Here is a 22,185-nt window from a genome sequence, read left to right on the forward strand (position 1 = left end):
ATCTGCCCACAAGTCCCTGGGTGTTACAAGGTGGCTTGGCCCAAGGACCACTTAGGGTAAGTGTTGGGCCCATAGAGCCCATAAGATGGGTTTCAGGGGGTGCACTGTCCATAATAGTGTATTCGGCCAGGCCTTGTAACAAAGGCTGGGCTGAACCCATGTGGCTGATGTGTAGATCAATGTTTGGGTCCCACACCATACAAGGAAACCCAACTGGGCAGCAGTTTGGAAGGCTAAGTGAGTACATAACCTTAAATGAGCCTTAAGCCCATTTCGAACTGGACTGATTTGATAAGTCAATTAAAGGGGGCGAATTCTGAGATGGATCAGCTGATAGGATTGGGCCTAGACCCTATCCACTTAGAGAGTCCAAGATCTAACTAAGATTTAGATCTGGAAGCCTCCTAATTACATTAGGAGATGGCTGATCTGATCTGCAAATAAGATAAGGGTTATCCCTTGTCACTTAAAGGGACTTCTCATCCAAATATGATTTGGATTAGCAACTCCTAATGGGATTAGGAGCTGATCCCTTTAAGATTATGAAAGAAGAAAGGGGCGGCAACAGTTATTGGTTGATGTTCAATCCTCTTCAGAGCTGAAAATCACAAGAAGAGAGATTTCTGCACCCTGCGAATTCTCTTTTGCCGCCTCCTTCCTGCCACCGCCATCACCTTCAGTTCGATCTCCAGTTCTTGGGAGAAATCAAGATCTGATCTTGATTCCAATCTTTTGGGAAAAGATTGGTTGGAGTTGTACTCACAAGCCGTCCAGTTGATTCTTGCGAAGGGTCAAGTTCTTTTAGAAGAACATTGTTGATTCTGCTCCATCTTGCACTGCACCATCTTCAGTGGAAGCAGATTTTGGATCCTTCCTTGGGCGTGAACACCTCCATTGGGAGATATTGCTTCTCTGTATCAGGTACATCCTCCCTCTTACTCCTTTTGGTTCAAATCTGGTTTGGCTCTTGATTCAAGATTAATCCTTGAAAAACATGTTTTTCTAAATATAGGGAATTCGATTCCCTGCAAAGATGGGAGAAATTTTTGAAATTTGCCCTTTCCATTCCGCAAGACTTGGGCATCCATGTGATGGATATCCCATCCCTTCACATATAACTAATGTGGGCCTTAGGCCCATAATTAATATGATTAATTAAGATGTTACATTACATCTTAAGTTGTCATGTGACAAGGGGTGAATCTAGGTTTTGAAATGGGTATGGAGCACCTATCCTCTTAAGAGGATAAGGCTTATCTCTTAATAGAGTCTAGATCCAAATTAGATTTGGATAATCTCCTAATTTGATTAGGAGAAGTGCTCCATTAGGAGATAAAAGAAGAAGAGGGTGAACTAAACAAAACCACCTCTCTCAATTCTACTCTCTCTTCTTTTGTTTTCCAAGAAACCCTAGTTTGACAACAGCTTTTGGGACTGATAGAAATCAGTTTTCTCTCTGATTTTTGTAAGAAAAAATTAGAGAAATTCCGTACTCACCTCCCCAGTTCGATCCAAACAGTTGGATTACAGTTTTGCTGAAAATTATGTTGCTGAACTGGCTTCAAGAGTACACTACGCCATCTTCAGTGGAGGCTAGTTTTAGGACTGATTTAGGCCTGAACTTCCACCTTGGGATCTATATTTGTGGTATCTGTATCAGGTTTACATCTCCCTCTTTGTTTGGTTTCAAATCTAGTCCAGTTTAGTGCAAAACCGATCCTAAAAAAATGTAGTTTTTCAAAACTTAGGGAATACGATTCCTGGAAGGACCCAAAATTTTTTGAAATTTTGCCCAGCCATCTAGCATGGTTCAGCCATCCATATGATGGATCCTAACCCTTCCTTCACTAGAATAAATATTCAACTAAAATTAGTAGCAAAAAGCAAAGTGAAGAATATTATATTTTGAATAAAAGAATTTATAATTCGTCTTATGTTACAACTTGAGCATGATTGATTTAACATCAACATTTTAGCTTTCTATAAATAGATTAGAGGGGGAGAGAAAGGGAGGGAGGGAGAGAGAACGACCATCTATATCCCATATCTTACATAATGAATGAAATATTTTGGTTGATTTTCTTCTCAATATGATCGTTTATTGAACACATTGCATAACTAGGATTTTTTACATTTATATGTAGTTCTCTACTTCAAGTTGTCTAGCTGAGCCATGTTGTGTTGTAACAATTAACCGCTGCCTACTTTTAAAGAATATTTGGGTTTTTAAAAACTAGAAGAAGATATTAATTTTTTCTTCCTTTTGATAGATGGTATAGGATAGTGTTGTTAGACAATGTATGCGCTTAGCTCTAGTCAGATTGATGTACATTAAACATTTATTGTAAATGAAAAAAAGTACATAATTGATTCATGTTATACTTGGTATGTTCTAGTGTAATTACCCTTAAACTGAACACTTATGAGACTCGTGTTATATATATATATATATATATATATTATGTTTTATGAAAAAGGTTTGCAAAAGGTTTTAATTCCCATGATCCATCCGAGCAGAGAGTGCAACATTGTACCATGTAGCCAAGGGAGAGGTCCTCTCTTGTCTAGTAGTGTTTGATCATTATGGGCTGAAAGGTTTAGTGTAATACCATTTAGGGCTTCTATACCTGATAGGCTAATTTCACTTAAGACAATAGTCTTTAGGCCTTCATAAGATGGCTGGACTCAAGCACCATTTAGTGTAAATTTTGGGCCCATTAAGAGCCCATACTGATGGACTCAGGGGTTCACTATGTTTAACAGTGAAATCTGCCAGACCTTGTAACAGAGGCTAGGCTGAGCCCATATGGCTATTGTGAGGTCAATGTTAGGGTCCCACGCCATACATAGAGAGCCAAGTTAGCCAGTGATTAAAATGGGAAGTGAGCCTGCTAGCTTAATGGGCCTAAGGCCCATTATTAATTGGATTAATTAAGAAGTCACATGACAACTTAAGCAGTCATGTGACTTGGGCGAATTTGGGTATGGATATGGGCTAAGATCAGCAATGGGATAAGAGGATAACTATTACCCACTTAAGGAGTCCAAATCCAAATAAAGATTTGGATTAGGAAGCTCCTAATTGGATTAGGAGAAGCTGATCTTTAAGGCTTATAAATGGAAGGGGCGAACTACTTCAGTTCTTACCTTTTTGCTCTCAGTTCTCTTCCTCTGTTCTTGCCGCCCAAACCCTAATTCGATCTCCAGTTTTTGGGCTGATAGAGATCAGTTTCTACCTCTGATTTAGCAAGAAAATCATATCAGATTTCGTGCTCACCCTCACTTTCTTGATCATTGCTAAATGACTGCATTGCTGAAGCTACTTCATCTCAAGCTGCGCCATCTTCAGTGGAGGAGGGTTTTGGTACCCTCTTTTGGTGTGAACACCTACTTTGGGAGCTACATGTGTGGATTCTGTATTAAATATTGCTCTCACTTTCTTTTAGTTTCAGATCTGGTCCGGTTTGGATCAAGAACGATCCTTGAAAAATGCAGTTTTTCTAAAACTGGGAATTCGATTCCTGGAAGGGAGAAAGGAAAATTTTGAAATTTCGCCCAGCCACCCTGCATGGTTTGGCCATCCATATGATGGATCTCCCTTTCCTTCAGTTGTATCAGAGCCAAAGGTTCAAGTCTTGAACCAAATTTAGATCAGATTTGAAGCAGCACAAATCGACAGAAACTGTTCTACCCGATTTGTGCAAATTGGCAATTTTTATGAGAATTCGGTTCTCAGATTTGAGTGTTTGATCTGAAATTAATTCTTTATTATTCTGCAATAATTTTAGAATGGTTCTATGATGATTTCTTGAATTTTTGGGCTGTTTGTGATGGAAATCGAATTCTTTTATGGCGCTAAGATTTGTGCACCCTGCAATTTCATTCTATTCAATTTCAATCTAAATAATTTTTTTTAGACAAAATGTATAGGATTCGATCTGATGTAATTAATAGAAATTTAGGTTTTTCTACTTTTTTACATTGGAAGATTTGCTGGAGCACGCAGAGGAGAAGAAGATTTTACAAAAATGAAATCTGCAATCTACGATTAACCTTTTCTTGCAGGTTTGTAGTTTGTCCGGATCAGATTCGGACTATCACACTTGCAGCCCTAGTTCTTGTATTTTCTTGCTGTTCTTGAATGTCAATTTCAGCTATAATTAATTTCAGATCATAATCTTGAAAATTGCAACATGTTTTGGACACCAAACCCTAGGCCGAATTGACCTAGTTCGGTCAAAACTGGTTGGACCAAACCCATGGTTTTGTGGGGTCTATTCTCAGCCCCATGGGTCACGTTTTAGGTGACCCAAATTCGGTTATGGACCAAGAATTTGATGGCCCATCACATGATGCAATTCGGCCCACCCCTAAGAAACCCTGTTTTGCTAAGTTAAAGCAACATCAGCCCATTTTCAACATAACATCTATATGGGCCAAACTACTTTTTGCACTTTAGCCCATATACCTAGATGATATTATTTAATAATACATGGGCCTTAATGGGATGATAATGTGTTAACTTTGATTAATTAGGGTTTTTCAAGTTATTTGATTGATTGGATCAATTTGTGTATGTGATTGCTTGTGATGTGCTGAATGTGATTCGCACATGGGCCATAAGTACTTGGCCCATGTTTAATCGTTAGTGGCTTTCTTCGAACACCATGGATGAATGCACATCATTGCCACGGTGTCCTAAAGAGGAACATACGGAACCCTAGCCCATTTTGGGCCCATTTGAATCTGACTTTATGAAAGTCAGTGGGAGACACGTTGGTTTGACCTAAATCAGATATAGGAACATATCAATTAGTTCCCTCCAGTTAATATAAGTGCAAGTGATAGGGAATTTCATATGATGAATTCTCTAAAGGCCTTCTGTCATTAGCATGAAGATGGGTTGAATTGGCAATGAGGAGATGCACCATAAAATTGGGCTATTCATTTGATGGTCTAGTTTGTTGGATTGCTTCATAAGATGATAGGGGCGTCATAGACCGATGTGGGAGGGGCCTATCCTAAAATGGAAGACTCTATCACGGTACCTTAGGGTCCACAATGTGATGGGTCAGCACTTATTGGACTGAAATTTTTAACCTAAAATGGTAATGAACCTTGTCTAGTAGAGGCCAAAGGGAAAGCTCATTAGATAAGTAGATATGATCCTTCATAAAAAGTGGTGGGGTTTTGTAGCTGAAACAGTTGGCTCCATGCACCTATGTGATTTCCCACATTTCCAAATGCATAACCGTGTCTCCATCACTGAGATAGGAAGGAAATCTCAGAGACGAATAAATGGAAATGGAACATAGATAAAAGACCTTTCTATGTAGTTAACATGAATCAATTTTATATCATGGACTAATTTGTGTTGCCTTTTATCAGAAATGGCAAACGGACAATTCGCCAAGTTATTGGATGATAACAAGCTAAATGGACCCAACTATGCTAACTGGTTTCATAACCTTGTGCTGGTTCTAAAGTCTGAGAAATTGGACAAGGTTACCAAAAATCCTACACCGGAACATCCGGGTGATAGGGCTTCCGAGGCCCATAAGAAAGAGTATCAGGAATGGGAGGAGAAGAACTCTCTTGCTCGGTGTTATATCGAAGCATCTATAGACAATCAGATATAGAGACAATTTGATAAGATCGAAGTGTCCAAAGATATCATGGATAGTCTAAAGATAATATATGAGGAGCAGAATTGTCCTACCTGTTAAAAGGTCCTCAAACTATTGATGACCACACAAATGACTGAGAGCCAACAGGTCCATGGCCATTGTTTAAAAATGATGGGCTATATCAATGAACTGGAGGCTTTTGGTTTTCAACTAAATGAGGACACTAAAACTGATGCCTTAAACTCTCTGCCTCCCTCATTCAATTAGTTTGTAATGAATTACAACATGAACAAGCTAAACGTTAGCCTTCAAGAACTCAACAATGTGTTATAGAGGTCCAAAGAATTGACAAAGAAGGATAAGCCGATAGCCATGCTTGTTGAAGGTGGCAAGTCAGACAAGAAAAAGAGGAAGGCTAAGAAGTAACCTCAGAGGAAAGCAGTCAAGCCTAAAAAGCAAAAGAAGGACAAGGCATCAGATGCATGTCACTTCTACAAGCAGACCGGACACTGAAAGAGCAATTGTCCTCAATATCTGGAGACCAAGAAGAAAGAAGGTAATTTCAAATCTCTTGTCATAGAGACCAATATATTGGTCACTTTTGCATCCTGGTGTATTGACTCCGGGGCTTCTACTCATGCATGTAACACATTGCAGGGGTTCAAAATAAGTAGAAGGCTGAGTGACAATGAAGTGATGCTTTACTTGGGACTTTTGCAACAGTTGTAGCTATACCCATAGGAATTATAGATTTAATTTTTAGAGAAGGAATTGTTAGGCTTAAAGATTGTCTTTATGTACCTACTTTGAGAAGAAATCTGATTTCTGTTTCAAAATTGTGGAAAGATGGTTATTCTCTTTTGTTTAATAATACGATTACTATTAAACTGAATAACAAATTTCTCACTTACAGAGAACTTGAGAATAGTCTCTATGTCCTCCGTCCTTCTCTGGAAACAAACATAACCAAAATTACATAAGAAATTATCCCCAAGAAAAGAATGCGTGATACAGTTAATCCCACGTGCCTATAGCATTACCGACTTGGCCACATTAATATAGATCGTATCACAAGGTTGGTAAAAGATGGTCCTTTGGATTTTCTAACAGTAGAATATCTTCCAACTTGTGAACCTTGCCTTTAGGGTAAGATGTTGAAACAACAATTTATGAGGAAGCCTAAAGGATCTATGGGCACACTTGACCTGATACATGCTGATATATGTGGTCCCATGAATGTTAGGACACGTAACTAGCATGCTTATTTTATAACCTTTATCGATGATTATTCTCAATATGGTTACATGTACCTAATGAAACATAAGTCTAAATCCTTTAAAAATTTCAAGGAGTTCAAGCAAGAGGTTGAGAAACAGTTGGAGAGACAGATTAAGGCCCTCCAATCAGATCAAGGAGGCGAATACCTCTCCAACGAATTCAGGGACTACTTAAAGGACAATAGGATTGTATCACAGTTAGCTCCTTCTGCTACACCACAATTAAACGATGTATCGGAGAGGAGAAATCAAACTCTATTAGATATGGTCTGTTCACTTCTCGTCCACTCAGAACTACCTATATCCTTTGGGGATACGCATTGGAGACTGTGATATACATGCTAAACCGAGTTCCAACCAAATCCGTTCCTAAGACTCCCTATGAGCTTTGGACTAGTAAGAAGCCAAGTGTAAGACTCTTGAAAATTTGGGGTTGTCTGGCACATGTTAAAAAAACAAGTTCTGATAAATTGGAATCCAAGACCAGTCGTTGCCTATTTGTAGGCTACCCCAAAAGCTTTGCAGGTTTCTTATTCTCTGACCCAAGAGAGGAAAAGGTGTTTTACAGTTGAAATGCCTATTTCTTGGAAGAAGATTACATCTTGGATAATCATCTTCAGGAAATTGTTCTTGATGAGGAGAGCCCAGGAGTAGTGGGAGATATCCCACAAGTTCCAGATAATACGACTATGATCAAGAAAGTTACTTTATGGAAGCCATGATTAGTGAGGAAGATCCCATGACTTATACGAAAGCTATGTTGGACATATATTCTTGAAGTGAGTAGATGTCATGAAAACCAAGATGGACTCAATGAAAACTAACAAGGTCTGGACTCTCGTAGACACACCCCCTGAGATGAAAGCAATTGGTTGCAAATGGATCCACAAGAGGAAGAAGGGTCTTGATGGGAAGATTAAGACCTATAAATTTCATCTTGTAGCGAAGGGGTACACTTAGAAAGAGGGAATCGATTATGAGTAAATCTTTCCGCCAGTGGCCATGCTTAAATCCATATGAATATTGCCAGTTGTAGTAGCACACTATGCCTATGAGATTTGGCAAATGGATATCAAAACTGCCTTCCTGAATGGAGATCTTTGGTGTGCTGTCGTAGGCACCCAAAAATAAAACCTATACTCGTGAGAATAAAATGTAGTAGTGCGAGTAAGAATCGTTCCCACAGAGAGTATCTAACCTGAATTATGTGCTACGTGAATCAAAGATGGAGGGGGGTGTGTAACGAAAACTAGATTTGAAAGAAAGAAAATCGGGATTAAAGAGAACAAAATTTAAATGGGAAGCAAGGTAATTTAGAATGTTGTAATTAACCAAAAGAGCAAATCTTGGTCTAGGATAACATCCACCATCAAAATTTCACTACTACTCATCGATGCAAAAATAAATCAATTCAGACTTTGAATATTCATCATAGGAATTATTTTTCTACATCTTCCTAATATCAGTTAATGGGAAAATAAGTGATCCTCTTAACCCTTATTACTCAAAACAGGAAAGTTGTAGAACTTTTCCTTATCTTTCCAATGCATCTTGAATCATCTCAATCGGAGTCCGGATGAGAGAGTTATGCTCAATCTACCACACGGCGCCGAAACTGTGTAAAATGACCCGATTAGCCTTGTTTCTCACCTAAGGCCTTCTTTTGTGCCTTAAACCAAAATATAAGAATTATGAATGTATTTGGGCATAAAATAAACATAAAAGGCTAATTATTAAGGGAGAAAAATATGATATTTTTCGTTCTCATCAAATCCCCCAACTCTTAGACCTTGCCCATCCTCAAGCAATACAGAACTTAAGCAAACTAAGCAAACTATTCTACCAAACTTTAAACTCAATCTTCCTTCATCTTTTTCCATAAATATTCTAGGTTAATTGTTGCAAACCATTAAATCAACACGACCAAGTTATACACGACTCAACCATCCACCAATCCAATTTCTTTACTACTACAAACCAGGTAGTAAACTAGGTAAAACATTTTTTTTTGGTGGAAGTGAGTGCATTTTATGCTCCATCTCACTTTTAGGACTTAGTCAGTGGGTGCATTTTATGCTCCACTCCACTGTTTGAATTTCTAGCTAGTAGGTGCATTTTATGCTCCATCCTACTATTGAATTGCTTGGTTGGTAGGTGCATTTTATGCTTTGTCCTACCAATTGTAGCAATGGTAAAATATTTACCCTATTTACTTGAACCTGGATTTAGGACTAGCTTAAAAAGGGGATGGCTTTAGGTGAATCCTGTATTCCCTAATCATATTTCTTTACTAAGTTCACAAGAGTTGCCCCAGAACACTGTTTCAATTGATTCCAAAAGAGTTGAGTTTTTTTTTTTGAACAAATGCAGAAAAACACAACCTAAATTAAATTTTAAAATGCAACCTAAATTCTAACCTAAATCCCCTCCCCCACACTTAAAACTTACATTGTCCCCAATGTAGGATAAATTGCAAAGAAAGGGAAGAAACAACTAAACCATAAATGCAAAAACAAAAAAGAAGAGAAAAAGAAAAAATAAACTTCCCTATTTTTAATCACCATAAACTGGATCCTCTAACTCTTGTGGTTACAACTTTCGGTGCTTTCCCCTTCCATCCATCATGGGTGGATTCAGCCTTCTTTGTGGTTGACAAGAGGTTTTTCTTGCTCTTCAAGTAAGATGCGATGCATGCATGTAGATGGGTTGATTCCTTTGATATCCATAATCGTCCAACCGATAGTCGTCTTATGCTCCGTAAGAACCTGCACAAGCTTCTCTTCTTGTGGTGCGCTAAGGCTACTAGACATGATCACCTGTAATGTCTCTCTGTCTCCAAGGAATACGTGCTTGAGGTGATTAGGGAGAGGCTTCAATTCTGGAATGGGGGCCTGCAAAACAAAGGGTAAAGGTCTCCTATCAAAATTCGACAATATAACATAAGGAGCATTACCTGACTGTTGTAAGTCTGGAGAATCATCCAATGCTGCAACAGTTTCCTACAAATCAGCTTTCAGCATTGGCTCCTCTTTCTCAAGATGTTTAATAATGGAGACTTCTAATCCATCATTTTCATTAAGTTCGAAGACTTCCTGTGCCAAAGAATCAATCGCATCAACAGAACAAATAGGATTATCATCAGTAGGATAATTCATGGCATCATAAATATTAAACTTAACAATCTGACCATCAAATTCCTTGGTGAGTGTGCCACTATAAACATCTATTTTAGTCTGATGTTTTTAAGAATGGTCTTCCTAGCAAAATAGGAGTGGTTTGATCACCATTATCCATATCAAGCACATAAAAATCAACAAGAAAAACCAAATCATTTACTTTCACAAGAACATCCTCAACTACACCCTTAATATAGGCATTAGATCTATTAGCCAATTGAATCACTACACCGGTCTTATTCAAAGGTCCAAGTTTCAAAGAAGCATATATAGAATATGGCATGGCCTTCTCAATTCTAATGTTACCTATCATGGCCTTAATAGAAGCTCCTAAGTCTAACATGGCCTTCTCAATTCTAATGTTACCTATCATGCAGGGGATAGTGAACATACTTGGATCCTTGCACTTTGTAGGGAGTTTTCTTTGAATAATTGCAGAAACATTCTCCCCTACTCTCACCTTTTCACATCCTTTTAGTTTCTGTTTCCTTTTATGTGTACATAATTCTTTCAGGAATTTAGCATAATGAGGTACTTGTTAAGAGCATTAAAAAGGGGCATATTTGCCTCGTATCTACGGAAAGTTTCATAAAAATCTTTGAACTGCTCATTTTTCCTAGAACCTGCTAAAGCATTAGGAAAAGGAAGTACTGATTTATAATCAGAAAGAGGAGGAAACTTACGCTTGGGTACTTCATCACCATCGGGAGTGATGTCTTTCTCCTTTTCTTGGTTTGACAATGCGGGGGCTGCCCTTGCTGGTGCCTCAACCTCTTTACCACTTCTCAAAATGATTGCACTTACATTTTCTTTTGGCTTCACAACCATTTGAGAGGGTAATTTCCCAGAACTTTGCGCCTCTAACCGACTAATCGCCGTCGCCATTTGGCCCATCTGATTGTCCAAACGTTGGATACTAGCCCTTGTCTCATGCTGAAATTGCAAAGTCTTAGTGGCAAGAGATTTGACAATATCCTCTAAAGACATACCTGAATCAGAATTTTGGGTTGGCTGTTGTCTAGGGGGGTGCGGCTGATATTGCTGGAAAGTCAGATGATATTGCAGGAAACTTGGGTGGTTCTGTGGATTCCCATAGCTAAGATTGGGGTGATCCCTCCATCCTGGATTATATGTGCTCAAATAGGGATCATATTTCCTTTGCGGTTGTCCTGGAAAACCACCTACTACATTTACTTGCTCAACAGGCTCCTCTTGAAGAGTTGGGCACATATCAGTTGGATGCCCTACTACTGAACATATCCCACAAGCCTTCACCGTTTGCATTTTACCTACAGCCATTTGATGAACAAGAGAAGTCAGACTTGCAATTTGTTATTCTAGGGAAGAGATATTTACCTCATTAGCATGCTTTGATGGAGGGCCAAGTCTATAGCCGAACAGTTGAGAATTGGCGGCCATGTTTGCAATCAGATTTCTCACGGCCTCGGGGGTTTTATCCACTAAAGCTCCTCCACTAGCAGCATCAATCATGCTCTTATCAGTGGGTTGAAGACCCTCATAGAAATACTGGATCAGTAGCTGCTCACTAATTTGATGATGGGGACAGCTTGCACATAACTTCTTAAAGCGTTCCCAGTATTCATGTAGGGACTCCCCGTTGTATTGCTTTATACCACAAATTTCTTTTCTGATATTGTCTGCCCTTGAAGCTGGGAAGTACTTTTCTAGGAATAACCTATTCATCTCGTTCCATGTGATAACACTCCCGGAAGGTAGATAATAGAAACAATCCTTAGCTGAATCTTTTAGAGAAAACGATAAGGCTCTCAATTTGATTTGCTCTTCAGTTACCCCCATGGGTTTCATGCTCGTGCATACCCATGAAAAATGGGTAAGAGATGTATCAATCCAGATTTTAATTCAAAATTAACATCAGCATCTAAAGCAGGAAAAGTTATGCATAAGGGTTGCTGATTTAAATCAGGTGCAGCAAGCTCTTTCAAGGTTCGATTTTCGGCCATGATGTCCTCTTCCCTCAAATCAGATCTGCTAATAGATAGAGAATCGAAGGCTGGATCGTTCTCCTCAAAATGACTCCAAGCTTCCCTCCTTAACCTGTGTAAAGTCCCTTCTATTTTCAGATCGAACTGCAAATTACCTTTCTTAGAGAATCGGGTTACAGGCATAAATTAAGGAAACCCTAATAAACCATGAACAACATACCATAAAACAAATAAAAATAAATAAAAAAATCTAGAACGATTAAATAAATAAATAAATGAATAAAATAGAAAATACTCTACTCTAAAACACAAACAATCAAAGTGATCTCTAGAGTATTTTTTTTTTCGAAAATTCAAAAACAAAATAATGATCACAAGAAGCACAAAAATAGATTAGAAAAACTATCCAACAACAGTGCCAAAATTTGGTGTGCTGTCGTAGGCACCCGAAAGTAAAACCTATACTCATGAGAATAAAATGTAGTAGTACGAGTAAGGATCATTCCCACAGAGAGTATGTAATCTGAATTATTTGCTACGTGAATCAAAGATGGAGGGGGTGTGTGTGTAATGAAAACCAGATTTGAAAGAAAGAAAACCGGGATTAAAGAGAACAAACTTTAAATGGGAAGCAAGTGATCCTCTTAACCCTTACTACTGAACAACCCCTAAACAAGTATTAAAGATTTAATCCATCAATAGCATTAAGCATTAGAGATCAATGAAACTAAACAACACAAGCACAAGCGGTTGCATTTAATTCAGTTGAGTGTCCTTCCTAGGATCTAACAATTTCTGATGCAGCAAATCATTAAACCCTAGTTGCTTCATAGATTAGAGAGACCAAACAATTACATATTTGATGTCTAATCTAGCAATAGATTATAATGAATAATAAACTAGTAGGCCTTCCAAGCATTCACACGAAACAATCATAGATATAAACATAGAAGAACATTTGATATCCAAAGCATGAATTAAAGAATAAAAACCAAATTAGATCTCACAGTTTGGTGGATTCGAGGTTTCTGCTTCCTTCGACCAAGTACAAGAGTTTAGCCACACATGGTCATGGTGAAAACTCCAAGAAAATCAGAGAATGAAGAAGAGGGGCGAAGAGAAGAGAAGAGAAGAGAAGAGAGGTTCGGTTGCTCCCAATCTGCTTGCCTTCTCTCTAGGTTTTTCTCCTCTTATCTACTTCCCCCAAGAGAAGCCTACAAAACTTCCTAAATTTTCTCTAGATAAAAATCTACAAGTCTGAATTATCAAGAAAAGACTCAAAAATAAGATAAAACAAAGTTCTTGTGTGAGTGGGAAAGTGGTGAAATCGCGGATTAAAGCTTCAAGGCTAAGGAATGTCTTCAACACGTCACCAGTGCAGTTGTAGAGAATTTGAGCCAGAATCTATCAAAACTCAAAACAGTAAAGTTGTAGAACCTTTTCTTAACTTTCCAACACATCTTGAATCATCTAAATCGGAGTCCATATGAGAGCGTTATGCTCAACCTACCACACGGCGCCGAAATTGTGTAAAATGACCCGATTAGCCTTGTTTCTCATCAAACACCTCCTTTCGTGCCTTAAACCAAAATATAATAATTATGAGTGCATTTGGGCATAAAATAAACATAAAAGGCTAATTATTAAGGGAGAAAAATATGATATTTTTCATTCTCATCAAATTGAAGATATCTATATGAAGCAACCGCAAGGTTTCATTGTTGCTGGTCAGAAGCACATGGTGTGTAAATTTAACCAATCCATCTATGGACTTAAGAAAGCATCTAGAATTTAGAACATCTGATTTGACTCTACCGTCAAATAGTTTGACTTTAAACAAAATTTTGATGAGCCTTTTGATTATAGGAAAGTAGAGGGAAATAAGGTTAGGTTCTTGGTTTTGTATATAAATGGCATTCTACGTGTTGGGAATGAGTATCCCAATCTACATACATTCACAAGATTGTCAAAAGATACAACATGGAGAATTTCAAGAAGGGATTTGTCCCTTTTAGACATGGAGTCACTCTCTCCAAGGGTATGTCTCCCAAGACTCCTGAGGAGATTGAGGGCATAAAGGAAGTTCCCTATGCCTCACCAGTAGGGAGCATCATGTTAGACAGTGTATGCCCTTAGCTCCAATCAGAATGATGTACATTCTGACATTTAATGTAAATGAATAAAGTACATATTTGATTCGTGTTATTATGGTATGTTTCTGTGTAATACCCATAAACTGGACACATATGAGACTCGTGTTAGTTTAGAATCTTTACAGCCGTTGCATAGATCTGGAGAGATTTATCCTGCCAAGGCTAACATTAATGTGCCACCAAGTTGGTTGGGGTGGCTTGTCTCAGCGGCCAGGGTGAGACCTGAGGTACATGCAATGTGGGTTTCTTGAAACCTTGAACCGGACCAGAATTCAAGTATTGCCCGGGACCTTGGAGATAGATGGGCAAAACTGGAATGATACACCTGACCCCTAGACTCGATTACGATACTACACTAGGTGTCGGATTGGGTTGTCTTTGATATGCCAATTAGTGAAATCCTTATAGGGGGTCAAAACCTGGGTATGTTGGGACAGCCCGAGAATTCATCTGAGTGGGTGATCATAGTGATACGATCAGACCCTTTGTCGGACAAAGTGAATGATTGGGGATGCACTCTCTCTGATGGAACCTAAACTGCCGGCAGTTGATTTCAACCATTGAAATATATATATATATATTACAGTTTCAAAATGTTTGCAAAATGTTTTAATTCCCGGGATCCATATGAGTAGAGAGTGCAGCACTATACCATGTAGCCGAGGGAGAGGTCCTCTCTTGTCGGGCAGTATTTGATCATTATGGGCTGAGAGGTTAAGTGTAAGACCATTGAGGGTAATACCTGATGGGCTAATCTTACATCTGCCCACAGTGCTTGGGTTTTATAAGGTGGATTGACTCAAGGACCATTTAGTGTAAATGTTGAGCCCATTAAGAGCCCATGGTGATGGACTCAGGGTTCACTGTCTTCTATAGTGAATTCGGCCAGGCTGAACCCATGTGGCTGATGTGTAGATCAATGTTTGGGTCCCATGCCATACAAGAATATCCAATTGGGTAGTAGTTTGAAGGGTAAGTGAGCAGACAGACTTAATGGGCCTAAAGCCCAAATCGAACTAGCCTAATGAGATTAATTAAAATTGGGCGATTATGGGATTTAGATCAGCAGATAGGATAAGGGATTGTCCCTATCCACTCAGAGTGTCCAGATCCAAATAAAGATTTGGATTAGGAAACTCCTAATTAGATTAGGAGGGTTGATCTTTATTTGTAGATAAGATAAGGGATTATCCTTATCTCTTAAAGAGAGTCCAGATCCAAATACAATATTTGGATTAGGAAACTCCTAAAGGGATTAGGAGAACCTCTCTTAGAGGCTATAAATAGCAGAGCAGGGCGAACCCTCAAGACACAACAGAAATCATCTGATTGATTGCTGATTTCTAGAGAGAGACAACACAGTTTGACTGCACTGTCTCCTTCTCTCCTGCTCTTGCCGCCATACCAGTTCGATCTCCACCTGTGGGAGCGATCAAGAAGAGTTCTTGATATTACCTTTTGGTAGAAAAGGTAATCTGAAGTCGTGCTCACTAGCCCTCCATCAGACTCTTGCTGAAGAATCCGGTTCTTGTTGAAGAACCATCCTACTGATTCTGCTTCATCTTGCACCGAGTCATCTTTGGTAGAAGCAGACTTTGTTGGACAGTTTTGAAAGCCATTAGCTCTAATCAGTTTTGATGTACATTATGACATTTAATGTAAATGAATAAAGTACATATTTGAATCGTGTTATTATGATGTGTTTTTGTGTAATACCCATAAACTGGACACATATGAGACTCGTGTTAGTTTAGAATCTTCATAGTCATTGGATAGATCTGGGAGATTTATCCTGCCAAGGCTGACATTGATGTGCCACCAAGTTGGTTGGGGTGGGTTGTCTTAGCGGCCAGGGTAAGACCTGAGGTACATGCAGTGTGGGTTTCTTGAAACCTTGAACCGGACCAGAATTCCAGTATTGCCCTGGACCTTGGAGATAGATGGGCAAAACTGGAATGTTAGACCTGACCCCTAGACTCGATTACGATACTACACTAGGTGTCGGATTGGGTTGTCTTTGATATGCCAATCTGTGAGATCCTTAGAGGGGGTCAAAACCTTGGTATGTTGGGACAGCCCGAGAATTCATCTGAGTGGGTGATCATAGTGACCGGATCAGACCCTTTGTCGGACAAAGTTAATGATTAAGGATGCACTCTCTCTGATGGAACCTAAACTGTCGGCAATTGATTTCAACCGTTGAAATTTGTTTTGCAAAATATACTTATATAGAGATATACATATATATATTATGGTTTCAAAATGTTTGCAAAAGGTTTTAATTCCCGGGATCCATGTGAGTAGAGAGTGCAGCACTATACCATGTAGCCGAGGGAGAGGTCCTCCCTTGTCGGGCAGTGTTTGATCATTATGGGCTGAGAGGTTAAGTGTAAGACCATTGAGGGTAATACCTGATGGGCTAATCTTACATCTGCCCACAGTGCTTGGGTTTTATAAGGTGGATTGACCCAAAGACCATTTAGTGTAAATGTTGGGTCCATTAAGAGCCCATGGTGATGGACTCAAGGTTCACTGTCTTCTACAGTGAATTCGGCCAGGCTGAACCCATGTGGCTGATGTGTAGATCAATGTTTGGGTCCCATGCCATACAAGAATATCCAATTGGGCAGTAGTTTGAAGGGTAAGTGAGCAGACAGACTTAATGGGCCTAAAGCCCAAATGGAACTGGCTTAATGAGATTAATTAAAATTGGGCGATTATGGGATTTAGATCAGCAGATAGGATAAGGGATTGTCCCTATCCACTCAGAGTGTCCAGATCCAAATAAAGATTTGGATTAGGAAACTCCTAATTAGATTGGGAGGGTTGATCTTTATTTGTAGATAAGATAAGGGATTATCCTTATCTCTTAAAGAGAGTCCAGATCCAAATACAAGATTTGGATTAGGAAACTCCTAAAGGGATTAGGAGAACCTCTCTTAGAGGCTATAAATAGCAGAGCAGGGCGAACCCTCTGGACACAATAGAAATCATCTGATTGATTGCTGATTTCCAGAGAGAGACAACACAGTTTGACTGCACTGTCTCCTTCTCTCCTGCTCTTGCTGCCATACCTGTTCGATCTCCAACTGTGGGAGCGATCAAGAAGAGTTCTTGATATTACCTTTTGGCAGAAAAGGTAATCTGAAGTCGTGCTCACTAGCCCTCCATCAGACTATTGCTGAAGAATCCGGTTCTTGCTGAAGAACCATCCTGCTGATTCAGCTTCATCCTGCACCGTGTCATCTTTGGTGGAAGCAGCCTTTGTTGGACAGTTTTGTATGCCATTCGCTCCAATCAGTTTTGATGTACATTATGACATTTAATGTAAATGAATAAAGTACATATTTGATTCATGTTATTATGATGTGTTTCTGTGTAATACCCATAAACTGGACACATATGAGACTCGTGTTAGTTTAGAATCTTCACAGCCGTTGGATAGATCTGGGGAGATTTATCCTGCCAAGGCTAACATTGAGGTGCCACCAAGTTGGTTGGGGTGGCTTGTCTCAGCGGCCAGGGTGAGACCTAAGGTACATGCAATGTGGGTTTCTTGAAACCTTGAACCGGACCAGAATTCCAGTATTGCCCTAGACCTTGGAGATAGATGGACAAAACTGGAATGATACACCTGACCCCTAGACTCGATTACGATACTACACTTGGTGTCGGATTGGGTTGTCTTTGATATGCCAATCAGTGAGATCCTTAAAGGGGGTCAAAACCTGGGTATGTTGGGATAGTCCGAGAATTCTTCTGAGTGGGTGATCATAGTGACAGGATCAGACCCTTTGTCGGATAAAGTGAATGATTGGGGATGCACTCTCTCTGATGGAACCTAAACTGCCGGCAGTTGATTTCAACCATTGAAATTTGTTTTGCAAAATATACTTACATAGAGATATACATATATATATATATATATATATTATGGTTTCAAAATGTTTGCAAAATGTTTTAATTCCTGGGATCCTTGTGAGTAGAGAGTGCAGCACTATACCATGTAGCCGAGGGAGAGGTCCTCTCTTGTCGGGCAGTGTTTGATCATTATGGGCTGAGAGGTTAAGTGTAAGACCATTGAGGGTAATACCTGATGGGCTAATCTTACATCTGCCCACAGTGCTTGGGTTTTATAAGGTGGATTGACCCAAGGACCATTTAGTGTAAATGTTGGGCCAATTATGAGCCCATGGTGATGGACTCAGGGTTCACTGTCTTCTACAGTGAATTTGGCCATGCTGAACCCATGTGGCTGATGTGTAGATCAATGTTTGGGTCCCATGCCATACAAGAATATCCAATTGGGCAGTAGTTTGAAGGGTAAGTTAGCAGACAGACTTAATGGGTCTAAAGCCCAAATCGAACTGGCTTAATGAGATTAATTAAAATTGGGCGATTATGGGATTTAGATCAGTAGATAGGATAAGGGATTGTCCCTATCCACTCAGAGTGTCTAGATCCAAATAAAGATTTGGATTAGGAAACTCCTAATTAGATTAGGAGGGTTGATCTTTATTTGTAGATAAGATAAGGGATTATCCTTATCTCTTAAAGAGAGTCCAGATCCAAATACAAGATTTGGATTAGGAAACTCCTAAAGGGATTAGGAGAACCTCTCTTAGAGGCTATAAATAGCATAGCAGGGTGAACCCTCAAGACACAATAGAAATCATCTGATTGATTGCTGATTTCCAGAGAGAGACAACACAGTTTGACTGCACTGTCTCCTTCTCTCCTGCTCTTGCCGCCATACCTGTTCGATCTCCACCTATGGGAGCGATCAAGAAGAGTTCTTGATTTTACCTTTTGGCAGAAAAGGTAATCTGAAGTCGTGCTCACTAGCCCTCCATCAGACTCTTGCTGAAGAATCTGGTTCTTGCTGAAGAACCATCCTGCTGATTCTGCTTCATCCTGCACCGTGTCATCTTTGGTGGAAGTAGCCTTTGTTGGACAGTTTTGTATGCCATTAGCTCCAATCAGTTTTGATGTACATTATGACATTTAATGTAAATGAATAAAGTACATATTTGATTCGTGTTATTATGATGTGTTTCTGTGTAATACCCATAAACTGGACACATATGAGACTCGTGTTAGTTTAGAATCTTCACAGCCGTTGGATAGATCTGGGGAGATTTATCCTGCCAAGGCTAACATTGAGGTGCCACCAAGTTGGTTTGGGGTGGCTTGTCTCAGCAGCCAGGGTGAGACCTAAGGTACATGCAATGTGGGTTTCTTGAAACCTTGAACTGGACCAGAATTCCAGTATTGCCCTGGACCTTGGAGTTAGATGGGCAAAACTGGAATGTTACACCTGACCCCTAGACTCGATTACGATACTACACTAGGTGTCGGATTGGGTTGACTTTGATATGCCAATCAGTGAGATCCTTAGCGGGGGTCAAAACCTGGGTATGTTGGGACAGTCTAAAAATTCATCTAAGTGGGTGATCATAGTGACAGTTGATTTCAATCGGCAATTGATTTCAATCGTTGGAATTTTGTTTTGCAAAATTTATATATGATATATACTTATATATGGTTTCAAAATGTTTGCAAGTTGTTTTAACTCCCGGGATCCATGTGAGTAGAGAGTGCAGCACTGTTCCTTGCAGCCGAGGGAGAGGTCCTCTCTTGTTGGGCAGTGTTTGATCATTATGGGATGAGAGGTCATGTGTAAGGCCATTTAGGATAATACCTGATGGGCTAATCTTGCATCTGCCCACAGTCCCTGGACTTTTATAAGATGGCTTGGCCCAGCGACCACTTAGTGTAAGTGTTGGGCCCATAGGGTCCATGTGATGGGCTCAGGGGGTTCACTGGGCTTTCTAGTGAATTCGGCTAAGCCTTGTAGCAAAGGCTGGGCCGAACCCATTTGGCTGATGTGGAGATCAATGCTTGGGTCCCACGCCATACAAAGAAGCCCAACTGGGCAGCAATTTGGAAACTTATTGAGCACTATTTATTTATTGGGCCTAAAAGCCCATTCCGAACTGGGCTGATATGATCACCCACTTAAGGGGGCGAATCTGCAAATAGGATTAAGATTAACCTCTTGATGAGATCAGGAATGGGCTGATCTAATCTGTAGATAGGATTAAGATTATCCCCTATCCAAATACAGATTTGGATTGGGATAACTCCTAATAGGATTAGGAGATTTCTTAATCACTAAGTAAGGAGGAAATCCTAATCAAGAATTACAAGAATTCGACCTAGGGTTTTGCAGTGAACTCTCTCTGCAATCTGAGATAGGATCTCATCTTCACTAAGTTGAAAACTGCATTCACGACACTTTCAGCCTTAGGCATCTCCTCCAGCCGCCGCCACCTTGCTGCATAGTTCGAACTCCATTGAAGGGAGAATCAAAAAATTTGTTCTTGATATCAGTCTTTGCTGAAAGGCTGATTTGGTTCGGTGCTCTAAGCCTCCAACGAGTTCTTGTGAAGAGTTTGGTACGTGAGACATACGCTGTTGGTTCTGCCCCACCATCGTTGTGTCATCTTCAGCGGGAGCAGATCTTGGATCTTTCTTTGGGCGTGAACACCAACATTGGGAGATTTTGATTCTCCGTATCAGGTATAACCCTTCTCCTGATCTTTGGTTAAGATCTGGTCTGGTTTGGTACGAGTAGATCCTTGAATATTTGATTCTAAAATAAGGGAATGTGATTCTCAGTTGGAAGAAAGGTAGGAAATTTTTGAAAATCGCCCACCCATTCCGCAACCTTTTTGGCATCCATACGATGGATCCTACCATTCTTTCAGTCTTTGGATCTTTCTTTGGGCGTGAACACCTTCATTGGAGGTTATTACTATTTCGTATCAGGTATATCCCTCCACTCCCTTTTGGTTTCAGATCTGGTCCGGTTTAGGTTCAAGATTGATCCTTGAAAATGCAGTTTTCTAAAATAGGGAATGTGATTCCCATGTGAAAGAGAGAGAAATTTTTGAAATTTTGCCCAACCTTCCTGCAAGGTTCGGCCATCCATATGATGGATCTCTCATCCCCTTCAGTGGTATCAGAGCTAGGTTCAAATATTGAACCAAAATTAACCAGATCTGAAACTGCGCAAATGGGCAGAAGGCGTTCTACCCGATTTGTGTAGATTAGCGTTTTCTGGGAAATTTGTTCCTAGATTTTGGGAGATTGATCAAAAATTAAATATTTATAAATCTGAATTATATTTAGAATTGTTCTACATATTTTTCTTTATTGTTTGGGTTGTTCGTACGGTGGAGATCGAAATCTTTAATGACACAAGAAATCTGTGCATCTGCTGTTCTTTTTCATTCTGCGTCTATAATTAATTATTTTTAATTTTTAGACAGAATGTATAGGAATTCAATTTTGATGTAATATTAATAGAAATTAGGTTTTCTATTTTATTCCATTCAAAGTTGAAGCAGAAAGCGCGAGGAGAATTTCGCAGATTAGGGTTCGGCCATCTGCGATTTGCAGTTTTGGAAACTGCATGTTGTGATCTAACTTTTGTTTTGCATGGTAGCATTCCTACAAACAGCCCTCCTACTGATTCTTAAATGTCTTGTTTCAGTAATTTAATTTCAGATCATGTTCTTGAATTAAATCTTGAATTAAAAATCAAACCCTAGACCCATTCGAACCAGATTGGACCAAACTGGACCCAATCTGTGGTTTGTTGGGGGCTGTTCTCAGCCCTAATTTTCACTCATGGGTCCAGGAGTTGATGGTTAATTGCAAGATGCAATTCAGCCAACATCTGTAAAACCCAGTTTTAATATGTTAAAACTGCTTTAGCCCATTTCAGCATAAAAGCTATATGGGCCAAACTGCTCTTTGCAATTCAGCCTATATACCTAGATAATATTAATCAGTAATATTATGAATTTTTATGGGCTTTAATCATGGGTTTTATAGTTATTTAATTGATTAGATTATTTATGCTTTTATTGCATGTAATGTATGGATGTGTGATGTGCAACGTTAATGGGCCATAAGTACTT

The 22,185-nt window shown here is 39.4% G+C and overlaps 1 protein-coding gene and 1 non-coding gene across 2 annotated transcripts; one reads left to right on the forward strand and one right to left on the reverse strand.

The window, feature by feature from the left end:
• Nucleotides 1-9,537: 9,537 nt before the first annotated feature.
• Nucleotides 9,538-11,898, reverse strand: LOC104588349 (uncharacterized). Its single transcript, XM_010246231.1, has 5 exons — nt 11,437-11,898; nt 10,616-11,349; nt 10,241-10,568; nt 9,908-10,137; nt 9,538-9,820 (listed from the first exon to the last, which is right to left on the reverse strand). The coding sequence occupies exons 1-5, from the start codon at nt 11,896-11,898 to the stop codon at nt 9,538-9,540; spliced, it is 2,037 nt and encodes a 678-aa protein (XP_010244533.1).
• LOC148801362 (small nucleolar RNA R71) lies at nt 11,630-11,736 on the forward strand. Its single transcript, XR_016084890.1, has one exon. It is a non-coding gene; the product is annotated as a small nucleolar RNA R71 (small nucleolar RNA).
• Nucleotides 11,899-22,185: the final 10,287 nt, after the last annotated feature.

The sequence above is a fragment of the Nelumbo nucifera genome, chromosome 3 (genome assembly GCF_055504915.1).
Source record: "Nelumbo nucifera cultivar China Antique chromosome 3, China Antique-T2T, whole genome shotgun sequence".
Lineage (NCBI taxonomy): Eukaryota > Viridiplantae > Streptophyta > Magnoliopsida > Proteales > Nelumbonaceae > Nelumbo > Nelumbo nucifera.

What these genes read in the sequence shown, in the direction of transcription:
- LOC104588349 (XM_010246231.1), bottom strand. Translation starts at nt 11,898, where the DNA reads ATGGGGGTAACTGAAGAGCAAATCAAATTGAGAGCCTTATCGTTTTCT. An exon ending in CATCAAAGCATGCTAATGAG is followed by an intron (nt 11,350 to 11,436) that starts GTAAATATCTCT and finishes CAAACGGTGAAG; the next exon opens with GCTTGTGGGATATGTTCAGT. An exon ending in TTGAGGATGTTCTTGTGAAA is followed by an intron (nt 10,138 to 10,240) that starts GTAAATGATTTG and finishes TAAAAACATCAG; the next exon opens with ACTAAAATAGATGTTTATAG.